The 12,605-nt window shown below is 50.0% G+C and overlaps 1 protein-coding gene across 1 annotated transcript in view; it reads right to left on the bottom strand.

Moving 5' to 3' along the window:
• Positions 1 to 12,605, bottom strand: part of plekhg2 (pleckstrin homology domain containing, family G (with RhoGef domain) member 2) — a 230,010-nt gene that overhangs the window by 79,561 nt on the left and 137,844 nt on the right. The window contains exon 4 of the mRNA XM_073063781.1: positions 3,073 to 3,173. Within this exon, the coding sequence (XP_072919882.1) occupies positions 3,073 to 3,173 (101 nt within the window). The remainder of the gene's footprint in view (positions 1 to 3,072; positions 3,174 to 12,605) is intronic.

Raw genomic sequence — 12,605 nt, 5'->3', positions numbered from 1 at the left:
AGCAGCTTAAGTCGTTTCACGGGGAATACTCCAGGAATCCTTGTCAAATTACCATCTGCCTTTAGAAGTAGCCCCTGAACTGTGGGAGGCCTCGGACAACTAAAAATCAGGTTTACTGTATGGTTCTCAGACAGTTTCATTCTGTTTCATTTTGGTCCTTTTCTTGGCTGGAACCCGAAAGTAGCACAAGCACGAAAGGAAGGCGCGGTATCATGGCGGCTAGAATAACGCTTTGCAACACCAGTGCTCGGCAACCCTCCGCTGCCTGGAAGGGTTTTCTACATCCTCTCTGTGACCGTGTGGGTTTCCTCCGGGTGCTCCGGTTTCCTCCCGCGGACCAAAGTCCTACCGGTCAGAGCTAGAAAGGCGTGGGCCTGCTATGTTGTGTCCCAGAGTCATGGCGACCCTCACGGACTGTCCCCAGCACGCCCTCGGTCGTTGATGCAAACGACACACTTGGCTCCGCTTTGATTTGTGACAAGTAAAGCCGGCCTTATGAAGTGGCCTGTGAGCGTGCAAGGCCTCAGACCTGACACAGACAGCTTCGTTCAGCTCCTTACTCCGATGCCTTTCTGTAGCAAGCAAGTAGCAACACGGCCCACTCTAAGTCCAGCTCCTTCGCCCCATCGGCCACAAAGAGTGGGATTTCCCATTTCAATTCTACCTCACGTTCCCGTTCCGGCATGTCAGTCCAAGGCCTCCTACACTGTCATGATGAGGACACACTCAGGGTGAAGGAGCAACGCTGGGTAGCCTCAAACCCGATGGCACCAACATCGATATCTCAAACTTCCCACCCCCCCTTCACCATTCCTATTTGCGTTTCCCTCTCTCACCTCATCTTCGTTTTTCCCCCTCTGTAGATGCTTCCTGACCTGCTGAGCGGCTCCAGCACACTGTGTGTGGGAGGCCTCAGACAACTAAAAAATCAGGCTTACTGTATGGTTCTCAGACACTTTCATTCTGTCTCCTTTCGGTCCTTTCATTGGCCTGAACAAGAGTCACACATCATGGAAGGAGGGTATTGGGCAACACGGTGGTCCACCCCATAGGGGAGCGTCGCCTCCAGCCCCAGTGACCCAGGGTCAATGCTGACAGTTCTAGTCACCCGGCTGTAGCAAGGACGTCTTTAAGCGAGAGAGGGCGCAGAAAAGATTCAAGGGGAAATTACCGTGACTGAGGAGTCTGAGCTCTATGGAGAGATTGGACCGAATTAGGCGGGGACTGTTGTCTCTGGATCGCTGGTGGCTGACGTGTGACCTTGGTGATTCGTAGAGGTTCAGTACTTTATCATTTCCTGTCAGTCACCCTATGTACAAGACACACCCATGTCAGGCATCACCCTACGTACAGACACTCACGTGTCAGGCATCTCCCTACATACAGACACTCCCGTGTCAGGCGTCTCCCTATGTACAGACACTCCCGTGTCAGGCGTTTCCCTATGTACAGACACTCCCGTGTCAGGCGTCACCCTACGTACAGATAATCCCGTGTCAGGCGTCACCCTACGTACAGATACTCCCGTGTCAGGCGTTTCCCTATGTACAGACACTCCCGTGTCAGGCGTTTCCCTATGTACAGACACTCCCGTGTCAGGCGTCACCCTACGTACAGATAATCCCGTGTCAGGCGTCACCCTACGTACAGACACTCCCGTGTCAGGCGTCACCCTACGTACAGATACTCCCGTGTCAGGCGTCACCCTACGTACAGACACTCCCGTGTCAGGCGTCACCCTACGTACAGACACTCCCGTGTCAGGCATCACCCTATGTACAGACAATCCCGTGTCAGGCGTCACCCTACGTACAGACACTCCCATGTCAGGCATCACCCTACGTACAGACACTCCCGTGTCAGGCGTCACCCTACGTACAGACACTCCCGTGTCAGGTGTCACCCTACGTACAGATAATCCCGTGTCAGGCGTTTCCCTATGTACAGACACTCCCGTGTCAGACGTCACCCTACGTACAGACACTCCTGTGTCAGGCATCACCCTACGTACAGACACTTCCATGTCAGGCATTTCCCTATGTACAGACACTTCCATGTCAGGCATCACCCTACGTACAGACACTCCTGTGTCAGGCGTCTCCCTACGTACAGACACTCCCGTGTCAGGCGTCACCCTACGTACAGACACTCCTGTGTCAGGCGTCTCCCTACGTACAGACACTCCCGTGTCAGGCGTCACCCTACGTACAGACACTCCCGTGTCAGGCGTTTCCCTATGTACAGACACTCCCATGTCAGGCGTCACTTTACAGACATGCGGTCAGTCTCTGTATATAAGCTACTGGGTGACAGGGTGGAGATACGTCTCTACCAAAGGAGGTGTAAGGTGCTCCTTCCCTCCGCTTGCCTGCAGGTCACCCTTAGACAAGGTGTAGCACCTGTTTAGCCCCCCCACCCCCAAAAATCAGGGTCACGTGAAGCCATTGGGGCAGGTGGTGGGTGGTTGTTTGAGCAGCCGGTGCATTTCACAAGTCCTGGTTATGTGACCACTGACACCAGGCAGACACTCTCTGAAGAGTATTGATAATGGCTGATTTCACTCGTCTTGTAAAGACACTGCCCAGAAGAAGGTAATGGCAAACCACTTCTGTAGAAAAATTTGCCAAGAATAATCACAGTCCAGACCATGATCGCCCTTGTCATACGACACGGCACAGAATGAACGAACAAACCCGTGGGGAATCCTGGGACCGTGCCGGAGATCCCATTCATTACCTGGGCAGAACAGCAGAGGGCGCTATTGTCAGTGCAACACTATTACAGGCCATGGAGTTGGAGTAAAGAGTTCAAACATCATCTGTCAGGAGTTTGTACACCTGTCCTGAAAACGCACAGGTTTCCTCCCACAGTACAACGATGGTTGGTGGGTTGGAGATTGTAAACTCTCCAGTCATTAGGCTGGGGTTAAGTCGTGGAAGTGGGTCAAAGGGCTGGAACAGTCTACACTGCCCTGAACGTCTGTGTAAAAATGTACACAGAGTGTGAACCAGGGTCTCTGTCCCCACCCCCCTCGGTCACACGGCCGTTAGTAACTCCAACCCGAAGACCCACCTGTTGAACTGGTAGATGTCCTCAACGTTGCAAAACAAGGTGTTTACTTCATCCGGCTGGAGGGGCAGTTCTCCACAGTCAATGATGCAGCCCAGGTAATCCTGCGGGCACAGAAACACAGCGTGAGACATCCCCCCGGCACACGACAACAGCAACGTCTCAAGTCACTGCCCACAAGCTACTCACTCACAGAGTAACATCAGACCCTGCCGAATCTGCCCCAGAACTTCCCTCATACCCCAGTGTACCTGTCCCTGGACTGGCACCAAACTCCATTCCACTTGTTCCAGACTGACACTGTACCCATTGTACCTGTCCCTGGACTAACACCGTACCCCAATGTACCTGTCCACGGACTGACATTACATCCCGTTATACCTGTCCCGGACAGACAATATATACCATTGTACCTGTCCCAGACTGACATTATATCCCATTGTACCTGCCCCTGGACTGACATTATATCCCATTGTACCTGCCCCTGGACTGACATTATATCCCATTGTACCTGCCCCTGGACTGACATTACATCCCATTGTACCTGTCCACGGACTGACATTACATCCCATTGTACCTGTCCACGGACTGACACCGTATCCCATTGTACCTGTCCCAGACTGACACCGTACCCCATTGTACCTGTCCCAGACTGACACCGTATCCCATTGTACCTGTCCCAGACTGACACAGTACTCCATTGTACCTGTCCCTGGACTAACACTGTACCCCAATGTACCTGTCCACAGACTGACATTACATCCCATTGTACTTGTCCCGGACTGACAATATATTCCATTGTACCTGTCCCTGGACTGACATTACATCCCATTGTACCTGTCCCGGACTGACACCATACCCCATTGTATCTGTCCTAGACTGACACCGTACCCCATTGTATCTGTCCTAGACTCACACCGTAAACCATTGTATCTGTCCCTGGACTAACACCGTACCCCAATGTACCTGTCCATGGACTGACATTACATCCCATTGTACCTGTCCCGGACTGACAATATATACCATTGTACCTGTCCCGGACTGACATTATATCCCATTGTACCTGCCCCTGGACTGACATTATATCCCATTGTACCTGCCCCTGGACTGACATTATATCGCATTGTACCTGCCCCTGGACTGACATTTCATCCCATTGTACCTGTCCACGGACTGACATTATATCCCATTGTACCTGTCCCGGACTGACACCGTACCCCATTGTACCTGTCCCAGACTGACACCGTATCCCATTGTACCTGTCCCAGAGTGACACAATACTCCATTGTACCTGTCCCTGGACTAACACTGTACCCCAATGTACCTGTCCACAGACTGACATTACATCCCATTGTACCTGTCCCGGACTGACAATATATCCCATTGTACCTGTCCCAGACTGACATTATATCCCATTGTACCTGCCCTTGGACTGACATTACATCCCATTGTACCTGTCCCGGACTGACAATATATCCCATTGTACCTGTCCCAGACTGACAATATATCCCATTGTACCTGTCCCCAGACTGACATTATATCCCATTGTACCTGTCCCGGACTGACAATATATCCCATTGTACCTGTCCCCAGACTGACATTATATCCCATTGTACCTGTCCCCAGACTGACATTATATCCCATTGTTCCTGTCCCGGACTGACAATATATCCCATTGTACCTGTCCCCAGACTGACATTATATCCCATTGTACCTGTCCCGGACTGACAATATATCCCATTGTACCTGCCCCTGGACTGACATTATATCCCATTGTACCTGCCCCTGGACTGACAATATATCCCATTGTACCTGTCCCCAGACTGACACCGAACCCCATTCTACCTTTTCTGGACTGACCCCGTAACCCCACTGTACCTGTCCATCGACTGACGTTATATTCCATTGTACCTGTCCACGGACTGACATTATATCCCATTGTACCTGTCCCGGACTGACACCGTACCCCATTGTATCTGTCCTAGACTCACACCATACCCCATTGTATCTGTCCCAGACTGTCATTATATCCCATTGTACCTGTCCCCGGACTGACAACATACCCCACTGTATCTGTCCTAGACTGACACCGTACCCCATTGTATCTGTCCTAGACTGACACCGTACCCCATTGTATCTGTCCCAGACTGTCATTATATCCCATTGCACCTGTCCCGGACTGACAATATATCCCATTGTACCTGCCCCTGGACTGACATGACATCCCATTGTACCTGACCCCAGACAGACACCGTACCCCATTCTACCTTTCCTGGACTGACCCCGTAACCACACTGTACCTGTCCATGGACTGACGTTATATTCCATTGTACCTGTCCCGGACTGACACCATACCCCATTGTATCTGTCCCAGACTGACACCGTACCCCATTGTATCTGTCCTAGACTGGCACCGTACCCCATTGTACCTGTCCCAGACTGACATAATATCCCATTGTATCTGTCCCAGACTGACACCGTACCCCATTGTATCTGTCCTAGACTGGCACCGTACCCCATTGTATCTGTCCCAGACTGACATTATATCCCATTGTTCCTGTCCCGGACTGACAATATATCCCATTGTACCTGTCCCCAGACTGACATTATATCCCATTGTACCTGTCCCAGACTGACAATATATCCCATTGTACCTGCCCCTGGACTGACATTATATCCCATTGTACCTGCCCCTGGACTGACAATACATCCCATTGTACCTGTCCCCAGACTGACATTATATCCCATTGTACCTGTCCCAGACTGACATTATATCCCATTGTTCCTGTCCCGGACTGACAATATATCCCATTGTACCTGTCCCCAGACTGACATTATATCCCATTGTACCTGTCCCGGACTGACAATATATCCCATTGTACCTGCCCCTGGACTGACATTATATCCCATTGTACCTGCCCCTGGACTGACAATACATCCCATTGTACCTGTCCCCAGACTGACACCGAACCCCATTCTACCTTTTCTGGACTGACCCCGTAACCCCACTGTACCTGTCCATGGACTGACGTCATATTCCATTGTACCTGTCCCAGACTGACACCGTACCCCATTGTATCTGTCCTAGACTGACACCATACCCCATTGTATCTGTCCCAGACTGTCATTATATCCCATTGCACCTGTCCTGGACTGACATTATATCCCATTGTACCTGCCCCAGGACTGACATTATATCCCATTGTACCTGCCCCAGGACTGACATTATATCCCATTGTACCTGTCCCTGGACTGACATTATATCCCATTGTACCTGTACACGGACTGACATTATATCCCATTGTACCTGTCCCTGGACTGACATTTTATCCCATTGTACCTGTCCCCGGACTGACATTATATCCCATTGTACCTGTCCCGGACTGACACTGTACCCCATTGTATCTGTCCTAGACTCACACCGTACCCCATTGTATCTGTCCTAGACTGACACCGTACCCCATTGTACCTGTCCCGGACTGACACCGTACCCCATTGTATCTGTCCTAGACTGACACCGTACCCCATTGTACCTGTCCCGGACTGACACCGTACCCCATTGTATCTGTCCTAGACTCACACCGTACCCCATTGTATCTGTCCCAGACTGTCATTATATCCCATTGTACCTGTCCCCGGACTGACAACATACCCCACTGTATCTGTCCTAGACTGACACCGTACCCCATTGTATCTGTCCCAGACTGTCATTATATCCCATTGCACCTGTCCCGGACTGACAATATATCCCATTGTACCTGCCCCTGGACTGACATGACATCCCATTGTACCTGACCCCAGACAGACACCGTACCCCATTCTACCTTTCCTGGACTGACCCCGTAACCACACTGTACCTGTCCATGGACTGACGTTATATTCCATTGTACCTGTCCCGGACTGACACCATACCCCATTGTATCTGTCCTAGACTGACACCGTACCCCATTGTATCTGTCCCAGACTCACACCGTACCCCATTGTATCTGTCCCAGTCTGTCATTATATCCCATTGTACCTGTCCCCGGACTGACACCATACCCCATTGTATCTGTCCTAGACTGACACCGTACCCCATTGTATCTGTCTCAGACTGACACCGTACCCCATTGTATCTGTCCCAGACTGTCATTATATCCCATTGTATCTGTCCCAGACTGCCACCGTACCCCATTGTATCTGTCCTAGACTGACACCGTACCCCATTGTATCTGTCCCAGACTGACACCATACCCCATTGTATCTGTCCCAGACTGTCATAATATCCCATTGTATCTGTCCCGGACTGACAATATATCCCATTGTATCTGTCCCGGACTGACATTATATCCCATTGTACCTGTCCCGGACTGACATTACATCCCATTGCACCTGTCCTGGACTGACAATATATCCCATTGTACCTGCCCCTGGACTGACATGACATCCCATTGTACCTGTCCCCGGACTGACACCATACCCCATTGTATCTGTCCTAGACTGACACCATACCCCATTGTATCTGTCCCAGTCTGTCATTATATCCCATTGTACCTGTCCCCGGACTGACACCGTACCCCATTGTATCTGTCCTAGACTCACACTGTACCCCATTGTATCTGTCCCAGTCTGTCATTATATCCCATTGTACCTGTCCCCGGACTGACACCGTACCCCATTGTATCTGTCCTAGACTGACACCGTACCCCATTGTATCTGTCCTAGACTGACACCGTACCCCATTGTATCTGTCCTAGACTCACACTGTACCCCATTGTATCTGTCCCAGACTGTCATTATATCCCATTGTATCTGTCCCCAGACTGACACCATACCCCATTGTATCTGTCCCAGACTGACACCGTACCCCATTGTATCTGTCCCAGACTGTCATAATATCCCATTGTATCTGTCCCAGACTGCCACCGTACCCCATTGTATCTGTCCTAGACTGGCACCGTACCTCATTGTATCTGTCCCAGACTGTCATAATATCCCATTGTATCTGTCCCAGACTGCCACCGTACCCCATTGTATCTGTCCCAGACTGACACCGTACCCCATTGTATCTGTCCCAGACTGTCATAATATCCCATTGTATCTGTCCCAGACTGACACCGTACCCCATTGTATCTGTCCTAGACTGGCACCGTACCCCATTGTACCTGTCCCAGACTGACACCGTATCCCATTGTACCTGTCCCGGACTGATATTATATCCCATTTTACCTGTTCCGGACTGACATTATATCCCATTCTACCTGTCCCTGGACTGACATTATATCCCATTGGACCTGTCCCCGGACTGTCATTATACCCCATTGGACCTGCCCCGTACTGACATTATATCCCATTGTTCCTGTCCCGGACTGACATTATATCCCATTGTACCTGTCCCAGACTGACATTATATCCCATTGTTCCTGTCCCGGACTGACAATATATCCCATTGTACCTGTCCCCAGACTGACATTATATCCCATTGTACCTGTCCCGGACTGACAATATATGCCATTGTACCTGTCCCCAGACTGACATTATATCCCATTGTACCTGTCCCAGACTGACATTATATCCCACTGTTCCTGTCCCGGACTGACAATATATCCCATTGTACCTGTCCCCAGACTGACATTATATCCCATTGTACCTGTCCCAGACTGACAATATATCCCATTGTACCTGCCCCTGGACTGACATTATATCCCATTGTACCTGCCCCTGGACTGACAATACATCCCATTGTACCTGTCCCCAGACTGACATTATATCCCATTGTACCTGTCCCAGACTGACATTATATCCCATTGTTCCTGTCCCGGACTGACAATATATCCCATTGTACCTGTCCCCAGACTGACATTATATCCCATTGTACCTGTCCCGGACTGACAATATATCCCATTGTACCTGCCCCTGGACTGACATTATATCCCATTGTACCTGCCCCTGGACTGACAATACATCCCATTGTACCTGTCCCCAGACTGACACCGAACCCCATTTTACCTTTTCTGGACTGACCCCGTAACCCCACTGTACCTGTCCATGGACTGACGTTATATTCCATTGTACCTGTCCCGGACTGACACCATACCGCATTGTATCTGTCCTAGACTGACACCATACCCCATTGTATCTGTCCCAGACTGTCATTATATCCCATTGCACCTGTCCTGGACTGACATTATATCCCACTGTACCTGTCCCGGACTGACACCATACCCCATTGTATCTGTCCCAGACTGACACCGTACCCCATTGTATCTGTCCTAGACTCACACCGTACCCCATTGTATCTGTCCCTGGACTAACACCGTACCCCAATGTACCTGTCCACAGACTGACATTACATCCCATTGTACCTGTCCCAGACTGACATTATATCCCATTGTACCTGCCCCTGGACTGACATTATATCCCATTGTACCTGTCCCAGACTGACATTATATCCCATTGTACCTGCCCCTGGACTGACATTACATCCCATTGTACCTGTCCACGGACTGACATTATATTCCATTGTACCTGTCCCGGACTGACAATATATCCCATTGTACCTGTCCCAGACTGACATTATATCCCATTGTACCTGTCCCAGACTGACAATATATCCCATTGTACCTGCCCCTGGACTGACATTATATCCCATTGTACCTGCCCCTGGACTGACAATACATCCCATTGTACCTGTCCCCAGACTGACATTATATCCCATTGTACCTGTCCCAGACTGACATTATATCCCATTGTTCCTGTCCCGGACTGACACCGTACCCCATTGTACCTGTCCCAGACTGACACCGTATCCCATTGTACCTGTCCCAGAGTGACACAATACTCCATTGTACCTGTCCCTGGACTAACACTGTACCCCAATGTACCTGTCCACAGACTGACATTACATCCCATTGTACCTGTCCCGGACTGACAATATATCCCATTGTACCTGTCCCAGACTGACATTATATCCCATTGTACCTGCCCTTGGACTGACATTACATCCCATTGTACCTGTCCCGGACTGACAATATATCCCATTGTACCTGTCCCAGACTGACAATATATCCCATTGTACCTGTCCCCAGACTGACATTATATCCCATTGTACCTGTCCCGGACTGACAATATATCCCATTGTACCTGTCCCCAGACTGACATTATATCCCATTGTACCTGTCCCCAGACTGACATTATATCCCATTGTTCCTGTCCCGGACTGACAATATATCCCATTGTACCTGTCCCCAGACTGACATTATATCCCATTGTACCTGTCCCGGACTGACAATATATCCCATTGTACCTGCCCCTGGACTGACATTATATCCCATTGTACCTGCCCCTGGACTGACAATATATCCCATTGTACCTGTCCCCAGACTGACACCGAACCCCATTCTACCTTTTCTGGACTGACCCCGTAACCCCACTGTACCTGTCCATCGACTGACGTTATATTCCATTGTACCTGTCCACGGACTGACATTATATCCCATTGTACCTGTCCCGGACTGACACCGTACCCCATTGTATCTGTCCTAGACTCACACCGTACCCCATTGTATCTGTCCCAGACTGTCATTATATCCCATTGTACCTGTCCCCGGACTGACAACATACCCCACTGTATCTGTCCTAGACTGACACCGTACCCCATTGTATCTGTCCTAGACTGACACCGTACCCCATTGTATCTGTCCCAGACTGTCATTATATCCCATTGCACCTGTCCCGGACTGACAATATATCCCATTGTACCTGCCCCTGGACTGACATGACATCCCATTGTACCTGACCCCAGACAGACACCGTACCCCATTCTACCTTTCCTGGACTGACCCCGTAACCACACTGTACCTGTCCATGGACTGACGTTATATTCCATTGTACCTGTCCCGGACTGACACCATACCCCATTGTATCTGTCCCAGACTGACACCGTACCCCATTGTATCTGTCCTAGACTGGCACCGTACCCCATTGTACCTGTCCCAGACTGACATAATATCCCATTGTATCTGTCCCAGACTGACACCGTACCCCATTGTATCTGTCCCAGACTGACACCGTACCCCATTGTATCTGTCCTAGACTGGCACCGTACCCCATTGTACCTGTCCCAGACTGACACCGTATCCCATTGTACCTGTCCCGGACTGATATTATATCCCATTTTACCTGTTCCGGACTGACATTATATCCCATTCTACCTGTCCCTGGACTGACATTATATCCCATTGGACCTGTCCCCGGACTGTCATTATACCCCATTGGACCTGCCCCGTACTGACATTATATCCCATTGTTCCTGTCCCGGACTGACAATATATCCCATTGTACCTGTCCCGGACTGACAATATATCCCATTGTACCTGTCCCGGACTGACAATACATCCCATTGTACCTGTCCCCAGACTGACATTATATCCCATTGTACCTGTCCCAGACTGACATTATATCCCATTGTTCCTGTCCCGGACTGACAATATATCCCATTGTACCTGTCCCCAGACTGACATTATATCCCATTGTACCTGTCCCGGACTGACAATATATCCCATTGTACCTGTCCCCAGACTGACATTATATCCCATTGTACCTGTCCCAGACTGACATTATATCCCACTGTTCCTGTCCCGGACTGACAATATATCCCATTGTACCTGTCCCCAGACTGACATTATATCCCATTGTACCTGTCCCAGACTGACAATATATCCCATTGTACCTGCCCCTGGACTGACATTATATCCCATTGTACCTGCCCCTGGACTGACAATACATCCCATTGTACCTGTCCCCAGACTGACATTATATCCCATTGTACCTGTCCCAGACTGACATTATATCCCATTGTTCCTGTCCCGGACTGACAATATATCCCATTGTACCTGTCCCCAGACTGACATTATATCCCATTGTACCTGTCCCGGACTGACAATATATCCCATTGTACCTGCCCCTGGACTGACATTATATCCCATTGTACCTGCCCCTGGACTGACAATACATCCCATTGTACCTGTCCCCAGACTGACACCGAACCCCATTTTACCTTTTCTGGACTGACCCCGTAACCCCACTGTACCTGTCCATGGACTGACGTTATATTCCATTGTACCTGTCCCGGACTGACACCATACCGCATTGTATCTGTCCTAGACTGACACCATACCCCATTGTATCTGTCCCAGACTGTCATTATATCCCATTGCACCTGTCCTGGACTGACATTATATCCCACTGTACCTGTCCCGGACTGACACCATACCCCATTGTATCTGTCCCAGACTGACACCGTACCCCATTGTATCTGTCCTAGACTCACACCGTACCCCATTGTATCTGTCCCTGGACTAACACCGTACCCCAATGTACCTGTCCACAGACTGACATTACATCCCATTGTACCTGTCCCAGACTGACATTATATCCCATTGTACCTGCCCCTGGACTGACATTATATCCCATTGTACCTGTCCCAGACTGACATTATATCCCATTGTACCTGCCCCTGGACTGACATTACATCCCATTGTACCTGTCCACGGACT

The sequence above is a fragment of the Hemitrygon akajei genome, chromosome 12, assembly GCF_048418815.1.
Source record: "Hemitrygon akajei chromosome 12, sHemAka1.3, whole genome shotgun sequence".
Taxonomy (NCBI): domain Eukaryota; kingdom Metazoa; phylum Chordata; class Chondrichthyes; order Myliobatiformes; family Dasyatidae; genus Hemitrygon; species Hemitrygon akajei.
Note: the sequence above shows the minus strand (reverse complement) of the source record. Positions and strands in the feature narration are given on the sequence as shown.